The sequence below is a fragment of the Maniola jurtina genome, chromosome 4, assembly GCF_905333055.1.
Source record: "Maniola jurtina chromosome 4, ilManJurt1.1, whole genome shotgun sequence".
Lineage (NCBI taxonomy): Eukaryota > Metazoa > Arthropoda > Insecta > Lepidoptera > Nymphalidae > Maniola > Maniola jurtina.
This window is the reverse complement of record NC_060032.1, coordinates 4,785,856-4,804,723: the sequence shown is the minus strand read 5'-3', so window position 1 is coordinate 4,804,723 and position 18,868 is coordinate 4,785,856. Positions and strand designations below refer to the sequence as shown.

Genomic DNA, 18,868 nt, shown 5'->3' with positions numbered 1-18,868 from the left:
ATAAATTATATTGTAATAAAAGACAAATAATAATTAACTGTACATATTATTTAATTAAAGAATAAAAGATATTGTTTTATATTATTCGCCTTGTTTAATTTTATTGTAATTCTGAAACAAACAAATATTTTAATCATTTTAGGCTTTCGTGGTTGAACAGTATATTATAATGCAAATACCGGATCCCGCCGTGACTCATGCAATTGGATAGAAATATCGATAAATAATTGGAGGGGAAAGGGGAGTATTAGTCATGATTAGCATGGCTAATATTCTTATTTTAAAAAATATATCGATAATTCAAAATCATCGTAGTAATCGTGGTATATAGGTACCCGGTATGTACAGTATAAAACAAATATCTAATCAATAAATAAAATAAACTCATAATTTCTATGGTAGTGTTTTGACCAACACTTCAATATCTAAACATTTTTATTTTTTTTAAACATTGCGGAACTGATGCCCAGGAATATGCAGGATACTCAGAGAGACGCAGGTTTGATTCCTGACGGGTCCACAATTTTTGATATGTATACAGGGTGTAACCAGAACGCTAGCAAAATTATTAGCGTTATTATTATACTATCTTAACACAATCCAATGCCAATAACCATTTGCCTTATTATGTAGTTTTAGTGATTTAGTATTTTTCAAACCCGCGTGCACAACCCGGGTCAATGCCCCACCTACGAACCGTTATTGACTTCGAGTGACCTATTTACGGAATGTTCGTTGTCCTCTAGCGTCAGTCAGATGTTTTATTTGCAATATATTGTGAACTTTTAAAATCTTAAGGGTGTGGATTTTTTGCCGGAGAAGAGTGAAACAGTTACTATACTTGTATACTTGCTTTACCTCTGCTGCAGCTTTATGCAACAACTGCGACATGGCGGCGCCGGTCTCGGCAACCATTTTACGGAAATATCCCTTCTTGTTCTGCAGCAATATGTGCGGGTGGTCAAATTCCACTAAGTTACCCGCGTCTAGCACCAAAATCTGTAAAATATCTATATTAATATATAAACAATGTGAAAGTCGATCCGTCTGCTAGCTTTTCACGGCCCCACCCGTTTAGCGTATTTTGACGAAACGTAATTTACCTTGTCAGAGTCAATGACCGTGTTCAACCTATGAGCCACAGTGAGCACGGTACAATTCCTGAAGTGTTCCCTAATAGCAGTTTGTATGAGCGCGTCTGTCTGTGCGTCCACGTTGGCCGTGGCTTCGTCTAGCAGGAGTATCTTGTCATTGTTCACGATGGCCCGCGCCAAGCATACTAGCTGACGTTCGCCCACGCTGAAGTTTGACCCACAGTCTGATACTTGTTTGTATAGGGTCTCTGAAAAATATTTGTGTAGATAAATTAAAAAAAAATTATAGACTAGTGCTTGACTGCAATCAGATCTGCTGGCAAGTTATGATAGAGCTTTGACTTCGTCTGTGTTGGTGTTAGCTGGCGGGCGTGCTCTGCCTTTTTGGAGTGTTTTTTTTGTTAAAACTGACTGGAAAGCGCTCGAAGGGGGTGCCGTGCGTATGTCGGCGAGCGCCGGCACAGACGGGGTCCATACTTGTATAGTTTAACTAACTTGTTACAAATAACTAAAAACTTGACATTGGCTAATCTTAAAGCCAGACGAGAGAAAAAAAAAAGAAAGAGCTTAAGATGGAACGCGCTTGTCTAAAACATACTCATTCACTTATTTAGGATTTGAAGGATATTCCTATATTAAAAGTTGAGTGGAAAACTGATGCCGAAAGGGCGTTCCATATCTTAGCGCTACGAATTGGTAACGCGGAAGCAAATCGCTTCCAGATTTCAAGAAAGAACAGTAGGATCGCTTGTAATGTAGAAAAAATATAATCCAAAAATAAAAGGATTTTTTAAAGGGCATCCCACTATTTAGTTCAACTTATTTAGAATTAATAGTCTCACCAACACCTTCCTCTTCTGAAAGAAGTTCAACTTTGTCAAGGGCTCTGAGTAACAATTCATCTTCATACTCATCAAAGGGATCTAAATTTTTCCTTAGAGAACCACTAAATAATACGGGTTCCTGGAAAAGTTAACGAACTTTTTTATATTTAGAGGCTTTATAAAATAAAATAAACTTTTTACAATTAAGGTTATTGAACTACCATTTTTAAACTACGGGTTAAAATACATAAAGTCAATTAGACTTTATGCATTGGAGCCTCCATTTGCATGTACTGAAAACTTGTTTGGGTTGTAATTGGTAATTATTTATTTATCATTTAGCTGCCAAATTAAAATCTGAATGACCGCAGAAAGCTTTTTGAAGAAAGGAACAAACAAGCAAACAATATTTTAAGGAAGGAAGTCCTTTAGCAATTCGTACATGAATACATGAATAAATGTTTTGTACCTACTTGAGGTATTATGGATATCTTCTGCCGCAGATACTTCAAGCCAATAGACGTAATGTCTACACCGTCAATCGTGATTGTTCCTTCCAAATAAGCCAATCGGAATAACGCCTGTATTATAGATGATTTGCCCGCACCCGTTCTTCCAACAATACCAATCTATAAATAATGAAAATGTCTCTCTGTATTTGTTGGTTCAAATCAATCTGTGAACTTTTGTTTTTTCAGAAGATAATTTGCGATAGGTAAGCGATTCATTCGAATAACAATCGAACTATTCGATAGTTGTTACTATTCAATAACAATTGATACATCGAAAAGCAGAAAAAATAAAACTCGATTGTTCAATTGTTTTTGTTTGTTTGTTCAAAACTACTAACTATTTAAATATTAAAAGGAATAGGGATTATAATGCGTATGCTTTTACCTTTTCTTGAGGTAGAATGTTGAATTGTAAATCATGTAGAACATGGTCGCCACTGGGTAAATATTTCAGGCTAAGATGCTCAAATTGGATCGCGCCTTCAGTTGGCCAGTCTTCTGGCGGCTTTTCATCTGCCGTCTGTGAGATAAAAATTCAAGCTATACCTACTATTGAATTCATTTTCTACCTTTCTCTTTGCTTTTGACACACATTCCAAAGTAGATTACAGTAGGTATGGTGAGTATAATTAGAGAGCTTTCTCAATAACACAATCGGCCAAGCAATAATTGCGTCTTCCCCCGATTTAGGTTGCCATTCAATTTAGGTAAATCGTTTTAATGTCCAAACTAATCTCCATCATTTTTTATACCTATATACTCTTATGCCAATCTTACTGCAATCAAACCTGCTAACAAGTGATGATGCAGCGGTGACTTGCCAAGAAAACCTTTTCAATCTTGACTTAAAGCTGTAGCCTGTACCTATACTAAAAATGGAGGGGAAAACTTAAGCCGGAAGGGCATTCAATATCCTAGCGGTTCCAATTAGAAACGAGGAAGCAAATCACCTGGTACGAGTGCGTAGTATTTCGATTACATATGGGTGCAGTCTTTGCAACGCGCATCACATCGCTTATAGCTTATTGGTGAGGCTGCACGCCATGGAACTCTTTGCATGGCGTTGACGGAAATAAAATACTAGGGCATACGTCTGGTGGAATGTTGAAAATGTTTCGTTTGAGCATACCCAAGGGTTATTAATAAAATTAGGTATTATAGAAACAAGTCCAACTCACGTCCGATAATTTTGATTCTTGCGGCAACTTAGTGTACTCCAAAACTCTTTCGACGCTAGTCATCTGGTTTTCCATCTCGGCAGATTGTCGCATTCCCCATTGAAAGATGCCAGTGAGCGATATGGATTGAGTTATTATGAGTCCTACTTTACTGCCTTCTATGTCTGTACGTCAGAAAAAAGATTTTTAGATTAAATCCCTATGTTCCTAGGGTCAAGTAATTCGAAATAAAATTTGCTCTTGCGCGGTATAACAATGGAAATAACCTACCTATATTCAAGTTGATTTAGGGTAGGTATAATTATTCACATTTTCCTTGCTGATCTCGGAAATTACATGCAAGGGACTTACCTCCTTGGAGGTTTTTTGGGGACAAATATGGCTAGCGAAATTTCACGAGTAAGATTTTTCGTCAGCATCTCCTGCGCAGACAAACCTAGTCCTTTATTTTTATTTCAATTTTTAACGGATTTGTACTTGCCTTGAGGTGGATATATGATGAAAATCCCACAAAATACAGAATTAACCCATATTATTTTGCACACTGGGCATAGTGCCCACACGTATTATGATCATCTTAAGTTGTAAATGTTGACCACAAGTACTTCATTGAAACGGATAGATACTAACCAGTCTTCATTAAACAGCTGAAGGTCACGCATATAATGAATAACAGACAGATAACATCGAGGAAATAGCCAAAAGCGCGACTGCAAGTGATGAAAAGGTACCACGCGGCACTGTGCAAGTCCTGATGACGATCGAACTCGTGGGCTAAGAGTTGTTCTGCTCCGAAAGAGCGAATGGTCGGCAACCCCTGTATTGTTGCGTTTACGTGGCCAAAAACAGGACTTCGGGCTAGGGAAAAATTATTTTATTAACATCAACAGTGGTGTCTCGCCTGATTGTTAGTGACAATGCAGTCTGATATGGAAGCATGCTAACCTGGAAGTGGTGTGATAATTTTTCAAACCTGTACTACCTATGAGGGTTTGATGAACCGACAGTAATCGTGCGGTGAGGGAGCGAGTCCTCATTTGCCACGTGATCAAAGGCGTCGTCGGACTACTGTGTCTCTCCTTATACTGTGCTTGTACCCTTATTCGATTTCCGTGTGGTAATCAATCGCTTCGCGGCACTTTTTAAACAGATTTCAAAATCATCCAGGCAAGTTTTATCGCGAACGGAGCAAAAGTAAAAGTCATCATCTTCCTTAAGTTTTAGACAATTTCTCCATACACGTTTCTTTGGACAATAGCTAGGAGACATTTACAATAAAAAGTTGTTAAGGTATACTTATTCCTTCCAATCGTTTTATAGCACCAGTAGTACGGATGTAAATTACACGAAAAATGAAAAATATAATAAGCGCCGCTACTATTGGTATCAGCAGAGCCATCTCTGTCATCAATATAACAATGAGAACACCAGCTAAGTTTAACATTATCTAAAAAGAGACGAAAATTACCTTTATTCCTTGTATGAGTTTTTTAATTCGATTAAAAAATGATTGAGAATATTATAATAAAATATTATAATAGAACATTTATTACAATTTAAAATATGATGTGTTGTATTTGTAGGTACCTAATACCTATCACAGAACTATTCTTTGCAATAGTAATTTAAAAAAATATATCACAGAATTAGTGAGAGATAAAATCCCAATAGTTCTGCCAACAGAACTGATAAACAGAACTACTGGGAGGCAAAAGAAAATTATTTTAGAAAATTACTTTAGAAAATTATGGATGATAGTAAATAAATTATCAAAAATCTTGAAGAAATAAAGAATTATTGTATTGAATTGGAATTTCCAAATAGCGATGAACATGGTTACTAAGGAGGTTATGGTAGATAAGAATCTCAAAAATCCCTAGGCGGGTATCTGTAAAAAGATTTTCACCTGAACACAATCCAACATAGCTTGAGGCAGTAGTTCGTCGACTGATCCCATATCTTTGCTGAAACGATTTAGAATCCTTCCGGAAGGGTTCGTGTGGAAGAAGCTCATTGGAGAAAATGATATCCGCTCAAACATATTGTCATGTAGCCTATAATGAGGGTATATTATTTAAGGCGCATGAGACGGGCCTGCCCGCGAAATTCAAATTTAATTTGGTTTTTCGCAATTTGTAAATTAATACAAATGCTAAAATGGTACAAACTTTATCGAAGACTTCATGCACAAAGAGAAGAACAGAAAAGCTCGGATTAGCGCGACGGCTACCGTTGCAATGGTCAACACGCCGAATATAAGCGCAAAATCCTTTCGTCTCAAACCATGCTGCGACCACAAAAGGTTGTCCATGGTTTTGTCACCAGTTAAGTGATCTTCTGCATGACTCCTGAATAAATTCGGAAAAGTCTTTTCACGTCACATTTAAATTATTTTCTGCTAGACGACTAGATAATTTTTTAATTAGGTACCTACTATAAAATTTAATTGCGCCCAGTATCAGTAAGTACCAATATCTACTTCTTACGTTATCTGGAACCTGAATGATGCTATTTTTTGTACCTTTTTTTAAAACACAATCGTGATGATAACTAATCCATATCCACAGTAATCAATTTTTCGATGTGAATTTTTCACGGCCCATACAAAACACATCCCGAGAATACCAAGGACGAATATTCTATTTTTGTTTCGGAAACATAAAGAATTTCCACTTGTTGGCGATGCGGTGTTGTGGCAATCAATAATAATTATTTGGTACAGAGATAGCTTGCATTCAGAACGCGGATATAGGCTACTTTTCATCCTGTAAAATCAAATAGTGCCCACGGGATTTTTAAAAAACCTCAATCCACACGGATGAAGTTCTCTAGTTTCTTCTGTACGAAAGATTGTGTTATATCGGCATAATGTTAAATTATGCTTGTTTCCTCACCATCGACTAATCCAATAATCACTTGCGCTCGCAAAAAATTGCGCCAAAACGAACATGGAAAATACAAGAGACACAAAAACACAAGCCGAATCAGCCAAGAAATATTCCTTGTAAACTGATCCCTTCACTCTGCCTACAATTTGGGTTTCTTGTTCTTGCTTCTGATCCTGAAAATATCGAGATTGTTGACATAGCGGCTAATTCTGTTATACACAATCTCTAAACAGAACTTAGGAATAGGTGGAAGCTACGAGCCTGCTCGCGAAATTCAAATTTAATTTGGTTTTCCGCAATTTGTAAACTAATACGACAACGTAGGCTTATGGCATTTGTATTGCGCCAATGGCAGTATCATCCTCACAGGTTTATATAAAAATCTTTACTTGAAAGGGTCCAGTTTAAGAAATTAGCTATAGTATCGACTAATTTGTGAGTTACAGTCGATACTAGAGCTAATTTCTTAAATTGGACCCGTCGTATCCACCTTAATTAAAATGCTGCTTACAGTAATGTCGAAGATCATAGACCAATGAGACCAATGCGACCGTTTCATACTAATAGTGCTTGTCCCTTGCAATAACTTGCTTGGAGATGAGGCATCTTCTTTACGGATTTCGTGTGATTTGTCTTGCATTAATTGGATTATTGCCAACTCCCGTTTCTATTTAATATGCAAATTATACGTTAAAATAATAAAATGTATTTTGAAGAGATTAATTCTTTTACGTGAACAAAATTTACGCTCAAATCATTATAGTCTCCTTCGGCGATGATTTTGCCTTTCTCCACAATTACAATTTGGTCCACTGATCTTATAAATTGTAGCTGGTGCGTCACCAGAACTACTGTTTTTTTCTCCAAATACCTAAAGAAATTTTAATTATTTTAAGAATATTTAAACTATCTGTGAGAGAATGGAAACTTTAGGTTCATTATTTTACAATTTGTGATTACCTTTTAATGCAATTTTCGAATATATGTCTTGCAACTTGCGTATCCACAGCTGATAATGGGTCATCTAGCAAATAAATGTCGGCCTAAAACAGTTTTGCAATAATATTACGTAATCACTGACCACTGCGACGTAAAAATAGGTGTTATGTTTTTATTACTCTCTTTTATTCATCATCATAGCTCCTATATATATTTTTTAGAGCTGGTTCAATTAGCTAAATCCTGTTTTCAAGGTCTGAAGATGGATCGAACCCTGTGGTCCGAGTTCACCAATCCGTACAATGGTTTGCAAAACCCATATTATAGTGTTTGGATCTTCGTACCTCTTTATATACAGCTCGTGCTAAGTTAATTCTAGCACGTTGTCCTCCACTGAGAGATACTCCTCGCTCTCCAACAATGGTCTTGTCTCCGTGGGGAAACAATGAAATGTCCCTTTCGAGAGCACAAACTTTGCACACCTCCATATACCGTGTCTTTACAAATGGCTGCCCAAACAGAATGTTTTGTCGGACCGATCCTAAAACATATTCCAACATTGATTCTCTTTCACTGAATCTTATTCCTCATTGCTTACCCTTTCCTGGATAATAATGCGATGTGTTCCCAGAACCTTCCGCTTCCGCAATTTGACTAAGAGAACACAATTTTGAATAGGTTTTACAATGCTGTAAAACCAAATTCATTGGAAAGGGCCTCCTTTCTCACTGAACAGTGGGATACGGAGCTAACATCCATTACGGACGAATACTGGTAGGCAAGTTACATGTACCCTGCTAATTATCCTGAGGTAGGCACGTTTATCACGATATTTTGCATATCTGGTAGGTAAAAGTTATTTCAATAATTTAGCTGATTAACAGTAACCTTCCGAGTTCTGGCATAAGGCGTCCGATAGACCGACTTGGAGAAGAGCAGTGTCTGCCCTCTGACACGAATGGAAGACATGGGATTTAATAATGATGAACAGTTGCCCATCAGGCATCTTTATGAAATGATCTCATCGATCCGAACTCACCAACAAAAAGCCAAGGGTCTTGACTGGCATAACTCACGCTACCCAAAACTTCCACACTGCCAGTTGAGCATGGCAGTTCACTGAGCATCATTTGGAGCAATGTGGATTTACCTGAACCTACCGCTCCTATGATTGTTGTTAACGATCCACCATAGATCTAAAATTTAATGGTTATCTATATAATAGAAGAGACACTCTAAAAATATTTCATTTTGATTTATATAAATTCCTGTTTATTTATTATTTGATGTTGGCTTTGCTACTATGAAATCTTTTGGAAAGGTAATGTCTAACTTGGAGCCTTTGCTTATGCAAGTCATTACTTATCAAATGGTGTCGTGGTTTTGGAATGAGAAAGAACCTACATTCCACGTCTTTTTGTCAACGTCATCATGATCATCATCAACCCATTGCCGGCTCTCGTTGGGAACCCACCCTCACCACTTAGCACGAGTTTCCTCTCACAATTAGCATGGTTTGGCCGTGGTCCACTACGCTAGCCAAGTATTTATGGATTTGCAGGCTTAACACAACTTTGAGAACATTACGGAGAACTCTCAGGCATGCAGACGTCAACGTCACATGAAGACAATAGACTTACAATAAGAGTAATATCCTGGACATCATCTTTATCCAATGACTTGATCCAGCGGCTACAGGCCTCGTCAAATTTGATGGCTATTTGATCTTTTCGCAATCCTAATTATACAAAAAAAAGTCATGAATCATTGAATCCATATATTTAAGTAACCAAACGTAAATTTCTAAATAAATTAGGTATAACAGACTTTTAACCTTTAGATTTCTCCTGGGATTTTATATAAGAAGTACTAGGATCAGTCCTAGGAGAACGTCTTACAAGCGGGCGTACTGGATTCACTAAAAATACAACACAAGTTTAAAGTTTTTGGAAGGTTAAAGAGGTAAGGTAATCCTTGTTTGGTGAGATTGGGTCTAACCAAACTGCAAACTAATCTACTTACTTATGTTTTTTTAATTGATTAGGTAGTAGGATCTTAAGTAACTAACGTGGTATAGTAACACGTTTCTTCGGTTTGTATTGAGATGGTGGTAAATCAGCTGACTGAGTCCTAAGGGGAAGTTGACACTCCTCACTCAGTAAGAAGTCGTTAATTCTCTGCACGGCAACTTTCAATTCGGCGATCTACAAACAGTGAAAAATACGACCTTAGTTTGACTTTGGTTGTTTTGAATTACCAGGTCGTAAAACTTCTTAACCATAAACTCTAGGAATAATATCTCAAAAACTTCTTTCCCATAAGCTACCCTCTATAATGTCTCGATTTCGAATAAGGGTAAGCTGCATGCATGGTTATATCTAGGTCTGCTATGGAAAAGCTGCAGAAGATATGCAGGAACCGAAACTTTACCAAAGCTATAGGTAAGTTATAACTACCGGGTATCTAAGCGCCTGGGTAACCGGGTCTTACCGCAAGACCCGGTTAGTTAGAGCGCTTGTATTCTCCATATTCCTCTGTGCTTCGGAGACGTGAATCCTGGTGAGAAAGTGAGCAGAAAAGAGACACTCTCGATATGTGGTGCTAGAGAAGAATGTTGAGAATATCTTGGACCGAACTTCCCAAAAAGGTTCTGTAAATAATAATTAACTTACTTGTCCAACAGCTTGTGGAAAGTATAGTGTCATAGTCTGTTTCAGAATATTGTAGTAACAGGTAAGAAAGAACACGTTCTCTACTGTGATGCGGTTAACATAGAGCACATAAAGCAGGACGGTGATGAAAATGCTGAACCGTGCCGTGAACATGATGAACGACATCACCACGCCGCGTATGTAGGATGTCATCTTTATGTAATGAACTTCTTGCCTGTGAAATATCGTACTAATAAGCCCTGATTCGCACGAGCGTTAAAAAAGCGTTGCGTTAAAACCCGGCGTTGCGCTGAAAATACAAAATGCGCGTTAAAAAAGCGTTGACGTGTGAACAGATACTTGGGAATGCATTTGTTCTATTTGAACGCTTTTTAACGTCCATTAACTTTTTAACTCTCGTGCGAATGAGGCCTAAGGCAGAGAAAGGAAGAAAAACATTCATTGTGGTAACTGTGCCACACAACACAATTTACAATACCTTGAGGTTTAAATTACCTCGACGCTTCCACCATAAGATAAAACTAAATAAGTAAAGGATAAAACAAGAGTTGGTTTCTTCTATGAATTAATTCAAATTCAGGTCTGTTCTTACCAACTTGGACGACATTCCTGGCGCAGAGGTGAGCGCTGTAGGTAGTCTTATAAGTTGGAAGCCCCGGTTTCGATTCCAAAAGTGTTTAATTTGGATTTTTTTGTTTGGAAGATGGATCTGGTTTGATGAGAGGCTTTGGTCATAGCTAGGTACTACTATACTGACAAAGCTGTGCTGCCAAACGATTTAGCGTTTCAGCACGATGCTGTGTAAAATCGATTAGGGGTAGTTTTAATTATACCTGTGGCAGGCACGAGGCAGCTACTCGTCATATTAAGTGAAGCAACATAGGATAATTCAAAAACTTTTTGGTCCTTCGAGCCGGACAATCCGCAGTTAATTTTAAATAGTTGACAAATCTTAACCGATTATACTAAAGTTCAAGTTCCATCACGTAGGTTCCATTAAAAGAATTCAGAACATTTCACGACGGTGAAGTGTAAAAAAATTAGAGGTAGATAAAACAAGTAACTCTAGTTAGGGTCTCGTCTTTTACTTACCTTCTCACAGTATCAATGATTTTCCTAAAAGGTTTTTCCCAGGTGTACATTTTTATGACCTCAATTCCCATTATTATCTCTTCCATCAACCTGACCCTTTCATCTGTTTTGGAAGCTGTTTTTCTTCGGTAGTAGGCTGTACGTGTTCCCAGGAATACTGAAGAAGATCGATTATTTATTATGGGAGATACCCACCTTATGGTGATACTATGGGGGTTTCTACAATATCTTTCTATAGTTTACTTTACTCGTGTGCTCGAGATACGCGTCGCGCCAGGCATTGCATTGTGACATTACAACACAGTAGCACAGAATAATATAATAGTAGGTACTAGGTACGTATAATAATGGTCGGCCTCAGAATTCGAGTAGCAATTCCGCTGAAACTATTGTATAGAAAACCTTTCGCACTTATTACCGTTTTCCATAGACACGCCACACACACCTAACGCATGTATCGTACATACCCGTGCCACGTGAATATGATAGTTAAAGTGCTAAGCGACTTGTACGGCCTTTGACGGTACCTACGTTATAATATGTGTCTACACTTTATAGGGATATTGCAGAATTTATTGTAAAAATTATTCATAGTAAATGATTACCTACTTACTTTGAAATGGTACAACAGCTACGATCATTAGCGCTCCATATACGGCAGGCATACCCATCTCTCGATACAAATATGTGGTCATCAGCTAAAAATTCCATGAGGTGTTTTTACTTTTAAAATTGACTAGGTAGTAATCACATATTTTTAGTAATTCTTTCATCAAAAAAAACAACAATGTTAAAATACGTAAAGTAACCCTGTCTGTCACTGAACTATAATTTTTTTTTATCTCAAGTCATTATTAAAAAAATATTAAATTAATAGGTAGGTACTACATAAGCTCCTACTTAGAAACTATAATTTTATTTTTGTGTTAGATTATTTTGGAGATTTGTAGAGCGACCAATTTAAGCATTTTTATGAGCATTATGTGAACATGAGATAAAATATTACCAAAGTCTCCACAGGCCCTATCCACAGGTAATGGATGAAAAGTGGTCCGGAGTCGAAGCGGTTGACATCATTGGCCATCAAGTTGACCACCAGTCCACCTCTGTTTTCAGACATCGCTTGGAGATTCACTTTCAAAGCCTATGATATAGAATAATTATTTATTGTTTTTTTTTTTCATTCCATTCCATCAGCCTGTAATCGTCCACTGCTGGACATAGGCCTTTCCAAGAGCGCGCCACCAAACACGGTCGTCCGCCTTCCTCATCCACCCGCTCCCCGCTACCTTCTTCAGGTTATCGGTCCAGCGGGCTGGAGGCCGTCCCACACTGCACTTACCTTATTTATTGTTACCTACCTATATTCTTAAAATCTATACTTTCAATCAATCTATCTATCTATGGTCATCCGCAACGCGTAGCGAGCTGAGTCCATGTGAAAAAAGACTATTTTCTAATTATATTATTACGTGAGTATAGCCGTAACAATATGGAAATCACTCAGGATAGTTCAAACTTCAAACGCTAAAATCTACAGTATACGAGTACTTTTAAAATTAACTGAACTGGATGATTCCTGTACATTAATAAGGCAAGTACCTTTAGTCCGCGACAGGTTGAGATGGAAATCAGGGTATGAGGCGGGGGGACGGATAGAGGTGCGGACATGCTTTATTTAGGTAGGTACCTTTCTATAAATGAGACTGCAAACTCCAACACGCATTTTCATCCCTAAATGCATGGCCCCCATCATGAACGGGTGTTGCACCATGACGTTCACCAAACTGCAGAAGATGATGCCAAAAGAGAAGAACACCGCCTCGCCCCATGTGATGCCACTCGACGCGTCGTAATATTTGAACAGGCGAGAAAAATACGTGTTGTTAGCACTGAAAAAAAAACTAACTTTCTTAACTAGCTAAGTAGGTAAAAACTAGTAAGTCCAGGTTCATCCTGTGGAATAGCATTCCTCCTACATCAATAAGAATAGCTATAGACAGCCTTTGGGCTGATGCTTCAAACTATGATGCTTAAAATTTACCAGCGCTTCGTCACCCGATGTGTCAATGATCCATCGAATCCGATGCTGAAGCAGGTACTTGTACGGGATGTTTCTACTCATGGGTACCTACGTGACACGTAGTACGTGTGCCTATAACTATACTTTCCTATTCTCGGGAAGTGAAAGGTTGACTGAAGCACTTAAAGCGCTACGCCTCACTTCGTATCAACAAATAGATCGATAAATCACCCACTGTGCAGATTAAAGGCACATATTATAAAGGTCTGAGTTCTTTTTACCTGAAACCATGTACATGTAGGTACATGTGGGTAGGTACGTACTGTCAACTTACGTCGTGCTGTTATAAAAATCTTGGGCGGGACTATAATAACGGAGCAATAGGCCGAGGAATAACGGTTGTTGCAATCTAGACAAAAAGAATAGACTACGTAAATACTAGTCAGACTACCAAAAGCTAGTGTGAAATAGGTACTTGAAGGATGGCGCATTTACTACACAAAAAAAAATCTATTATCATCACCATCATCTTTTTGAAGGCCAAGGTATAATTATATTTCAAAGAGAAGAACATTTAAATTCAACTAGCCACCGATGTTTTGGCCGACCAATGCTCATGTCCGTGTGAGGGCAATGACATTAGTTTTTGGCTGTCGATGATCTGCACGTGTTGAACCTATTGTGATCTTGCGATCTTAAATGTAAAATTATAACGTTTAGGTAGTTAATTCTCCTGGGTGGCTCACTCCAAAATCCAAATGATTTTGGAGTGAGCTTGGCCGCTGGCGTTTAACACCAGGGTTCTCATTTACAACCATGTACAACGGAATGGCTACGTCTAAGTGCGGAAATGAAACCCAGAAAAAAAAAGAACTTTGGTTTGTTGAAGATTTAATATTATTAGAGCTAAGGCGCCATAACCATAGATTTACAAGAGCTTCCTCATCTTTTTACTGATCGTCCAACACTCACTTTTCATCAAAACAGAGCTTAAGTTAGTGTGTTGTATACATTTATTCTTTACCTACCTAATTAAGAATTCCATAGCAGCCAGAATTAGTCCATAAAGCATAAGTTCGAAGCCGAAAATCTTGCACAGCACGTTCATTAGACTTGGTTTTCGGCCTATATTTCGGAAACCAGCGTGTTCAACCTCCTGCTCCCATGCAGATTGCATGGCATCTCCTAAAATATTTTGAATTTAGATTTGATAGGTAGGTACTCACACCTTTTGAGGTTTGGGTTTTAGCCGTTTATGTTCTGGTCAAGCAATAATCTGCCACAGATTAATTAGGTATATTAGTGAGAATATGCACACGCGTACATTAGTGCAGTGCGGGCAGCCAACGAAACGTTCTTTCTTTTGCAAGATTGGCTTGAGCACGAAACGCGAACGGACAAAAGGACATTCTACATCTTAGCGATTCATATTAAAAACGTTGAGCAGGAACGTTTTAGGTAGAGGTGAGTAAAGTGGCCGTTGAGATGTAAAAATTCCACTTCTGAGCCCAGAGTGCAACTTTCCACTTGGCTCAAATCAGACCTACTGGCAAGTGTTGATATAACCTAAGACGGAGCGCGCTTGCCTATAAAATGGCTATTCACTCTTGGCTTTGAAGACATCTATATTAAAAGTGGAGGTGAAAACTGATGTTGGAAGGGCGTTCCATATTCTAGCAATTCCAATTACAATGGAAATGACGAGGAATGTCCTCGCTTCGGTCGTGTCCGACTACATACTGATGCATACCTTGACGATGCCTTGCGGTACGGTAAAGAAAGTGGGTATTCTGGTTGCCAGCGAGTTCCACCCCCCCCCCCCCCCCCCCCCCCAGTGGTATCTGCTCTGCTTCCGGGAGGGATGCGTAATTTAAGCATTTACCAGCGATAAAAAAAAAAACGGTAAAGAAGGAACCAGTTCAAAAAGTAGGTATTTTGGTCGTTAGCTTACCTAAAACATCGGACCGATGTTCGGGTAACGGTGCATAAAGGTCTCTTTCCTTTATATCACGACTATATCCAAGCATCAACGTCTCTAAAGTCCATCTGGAAATTCTACCTGGTTTACAAGTTTCTTAGAAATAAAATACATTTCGTAAGATTTTATTAGTTCTGAGTTTTAAATCGATGTTTCGAAGGTAGAGACTAAGCACGTTCGTAGGTAACTACGTGCTGCATGCTGAGTCTATTTAATTTCATAAGAATGAATCATTATTGAGGTTTTATCTTACATTGCACTCTATTTATAGCTGGAAAATTTAAATTCGTACTAAAATGCAATAATTAAATGTACGGATTGGTACAGCGCGACTCCTAGAAAATATTGCTGCTTCCTAATTTCCCTCCTAGTCTAAGTAGGTATAGAGTTACGCGACCGATTGACATGGCAATTGGGGTACAAGGCGGGGGGACGCCCCGCACATCCGCGCGTCGCTGCACTATCCCGCACCGGGCTAGCGCGGAGGCTGTCCGGGTGTGCGGGGCGTCCCCACCCCGATTGCCATCTCGACCTGTCGCGTACTACAGGTGTACAATGTACATACTGTATATCTACTCTGAGCTAAGTAAAAATAATATATTTATTTATTACTAGCTGATGCCCGCAGCTTCGCTCGCGTGGATTGGTCAGATCCCCTGCAGCATCAGTATTGGGAGTTGGACTCCAATTTTTTATGAAACAATGTCGCGAAGTTCCTCTATCGATTAAAAAAGAAATGACGCAAATCGGTTCAGAAATCTCGGAGATTTCGGTGTACATAGGTAGAAAAACACAACTCCCTTTTTGAAAGTCGGTTAAAAAAGTAGCCTATGTTACTCCCTGGTCAATTCTCTACTTGTCTGTGAAAACCCCGTCAAAATCAGTCCAGCCGTTCCGAAGATTAGCCTTTTCAAACAGACAGACAGACAGACAGACAGACAGACAAAAATTTTAAAAACGTGTGATTCAGTGTTGGTATCGTTCAAATAACCATATGAGCTTAATATGAGGTAGTTATTTCGAAATTACATTCAGACACTCCAATTTAATTTATTAGTATTAGTATTATTATCCTATGCGTTGGCCAAATGACTATCAGTCGTCCTGGTCCTCTTAAATCGGTAGACCGTGGTCTCTACCTAAGTACTTACCCAAAAGTTAATACAGAAAACAGATTTGCTTTATAACGTGGATTTGTTTGCCTTCTCTGCTTTGGCCCTGTATCCATATTTATTTATTGCTTACCGTCAATAATTTTTATTCACAGAATTTTAAATAATCGAGCTGGTCATGCGATGCGCGGTGCTCTTGATTTTGTATTGTAGACTGAACTAAGTAATATTTCGTACTAAGTAGGTACTAACACATTAACCATCTTGGTCCTAGGCTTAGATAACGATGAATAAGTAGTTGCGTAGATATTATTAGTTAGGTGAGGTGGATGTACCTAATTATAATTAACATACGAGTTTAACATACTCTCTAGAGACTCTAGAACTGAATTTGGGTACCCAAATACAGAAGTATTTTGTCTACAAAAACATGAAGATAAAACACATACTGTTAGTCAGCCATACGTGCGCAGGTAGTCATTTTTATAAAATAATGTCTTACGCAATTTATAAATATTTTAATAAATAGGTTACTTTGTCATGCAAACTAGGTGGTAACTGGTAACTATGTCACAATAACTTTGATTGTAAAGTCTATATAAGGGCATCCTTTTATATATTTTAGGAAACATCTAATAAAATGAACGGAATAACAATTTCATTGTTTTTTATTGTCTCATTTATCGCGGTAAGTTGTGTCAATACTTAGGTACGTGCTTCAATTCTACTAAATAATAATTGTGCTGTGAATACCTACCTACCTAACTATTAAAATAATTTGTGGAGCCCTCCGTATTTAGGCTGAAGAAAGAGCATTGTAAGTTTTACATAAACTCTCTCTCTAATCATTCCTTCATGTCTGAAGGTCTTGGTGTTCTTACAACCTCGTGCGAATTAATTGCTTCCATCGGCTTCTATCGGAAGGTATAGGGTTGCAATTGTGTGGCCGAGTGCCACAGCTGGTTGGTGAGCTGGACTGCCCATCTGGTTGCTGAGCGGCCTCTCGATCTCTTGTCCTCCGTTGTGCCTCTATGCTGTCCGTCACAATGCACACCCGCACGTCACTCGCGCTATCCCACACCGGGTTAGCGCTGGGCTGTGCGGGTGTACGGGGCGTCCCCATCCCTATTGCCCTCTCGACCTGTCGCGTACTATAATAGGTATGTTTCATAATTTTTTTATTAATTTTAAACAGGTATCCCGCGGTCAATATAACGGTCTCGTGCGCAATAATGGGCATCCCTTATATAACATCCACCGAGACTTGGGCTTGAGTTGCTCTTGCGAAGATCTCGTCAACCTGGTGGCTTTAGTGCGGGCATTGGAAGAAAAAGAATGCTGCTCAGCTGGACATGCGCCAAGCGGAGGCCTCTCTAATGCAGAAGATCTTATTATGAATTTAGTGAACGCCTTAATTCAACTCACTACACAAGCGTTAAGCCATAACTGTCACTGTCCTAATCAAAGTGGAAATAATTATCCTCCTCATCCTGGTAACGGAGGATCTGGCAATTATTATCCCAACCATAATGGCGGGTCTGATTATTCCCATTCGGACGGAGGCCTGCTTAATCTTAATATACTCGATTCGACAAAAAAAGGCAATTTATTAAATCTTGATGTAGCCAAGGAGCATCTATTAAGTCTTGGATTAGGAGGCGATGGAGGAAGCTCTCAGGGCTCAAATGGACACTATAATTCAAACGGTCGAAATGCGAATGGGGGCAAAGATGACGGTTTAATAGAAGTAGACCTTGCGAACAGGAAAAATAGTAATAATAATAACTTGGTAGATGTTAATCTTGGAAACCAACATCTCGTAGGAGTTAGTTTAGGTGGAGGGGGTAGTAGTAGTACACCTTCTCAAACTACTTACACTAACAACAAGACTGGATCAAGCGGCAAAGGATCTAATTCTGGCGAAAATAATATAGCAGAGGTCAATCTTGCTGGGCAAACCATAGTAAGTGTTGGATTGGGAAGCAATAATGGTGGTGCAGTAAACGATAAGTCTTAGTAAGTATTTTAATAATAATTCGTATGTTCATTGTTTAAGATTTGTATCTCCAAAATCATTCTAAAACATTAAAACTGTTGATTTTAAAAATCATTAAAAAATAAAATTATTAAGAAACTGTTTATTTATTTTCCCACCCTGCCATTCCCATTGAAAATTAATGTAATAATTATAATATTAATCATCCATGCACAATGCACATCCATGGATTGCAAGATTATTATGTAATTTCAGTGGTAAGTAGGTAGTTACTAGTCTGGCTAATGAAAGATGCGACTGAAATCGCCCGGTAAATTTAAAAAAAAATCGGAGGGCATCCCCAAAATTATAGTGAAAAAATTTGAATAACTCAATTTGATAATTACAATTATTTAATTTATTTAAATGTTAATTTACAGCATAGAAATGTTTTCACACATATCCGGTTTTACAAACCTCGACGTTTTTAGACCTTAATAAGGGGTTGGGGGTTCGACTCCCAGACATTTTGACGTCCCTGATACACCTTCCAGTTTTATTGTCAAAGAAAATATTTTTTG

General features: G+C 38.3%; 2 protein-coding genes across 4 annotated transcripts; one reads left to right on the top strand and one right to left on the bottom strand.

Annotated features, from left to right (window-relative positions):
* Positions 1–68: 68 nt before the first annotated feature.
* Positions 69–16,737, bottom strand: LOC123864758 (probable multidrug resistance-associated protein lethal(2)03659). The gene is made up of 29 exons (XM_045905396.1): positions 16,352–16,737; positions 15,174–15,268; positions 14,251–14,407; positions 13,557–13,631; positions 12,890–13,091; positions 12,206–12,343; positions 11,813–11,897; positions 11,200–11,356; positions 10,108–10,321; positions 9,504–9,639; positions 9,270–9,353; positions 9,076–9,173; positions 8,475–8,631; positions 7,780–7,976; positions 7,457–7,539; positions 7,244–7,367; positions 7,008–7,163; positions 6,503–6,669; positions 5,777–5,956; positions 5,515–5,662; positions 4,905–5,055; positions 4,239–4,466; positions 3,609–3,772; positions 2,816–2,950; positions 2,392–2,547; positions 1,937–2,057; positions 1,104–1,342; positions 859–999; positions 69–111 (listed from the first exon to the last, which is right to left on the bottom strand). The coding sequence occupies exons 1-29, from the start codon at positions 16,426–16,428 to the stop codon at positions 82–84; spliced, it is 4,095 nt and encodes a 1,364-aa protein (XP_045761352.1). The 5' UTR covers positions 16,429–16,737; the 3' UTR covers positions 69–81.
* Positions 11,530–18,447, top strand: LOC123864811 (N66 matrix protein-like). 3 transcript variants are annotated; one of them, XM_045905511.1, is made up of 3 exons: positions 16,853–17,000; positions 17,508–17,821; positions 17,855–18,445. In XM_045905511.1, exons 1-3 carry the CDS (start codon positions 16,953–16,955, stop codon positions 18,327–18,329), a joined length of 837 nt encoding a protein of 278 aa, XP_045761467.1. In that variant the 5' UTR covers positions 16,853–16,952; the 3' UTR covers positions 18,330–18,445. The 3 variants fall into 3 exon arrangements, with proteins under 3 accessions (XP_045761466.1, XP_045761467.1, XP_045761464.1); XM_045905510.1 differs by lacking the exon at positions 16,853–17,000 and adding an exon at positions 11,530–11,549 and having other exon boundaries at positions 17,473–18,447; XM_045905508.1 differs by having other exon boundaries at positions 17,508–18,444.
* The last annotated feature ends 421 nt before the right edge of the window (positions 18,448–18,868 follow it).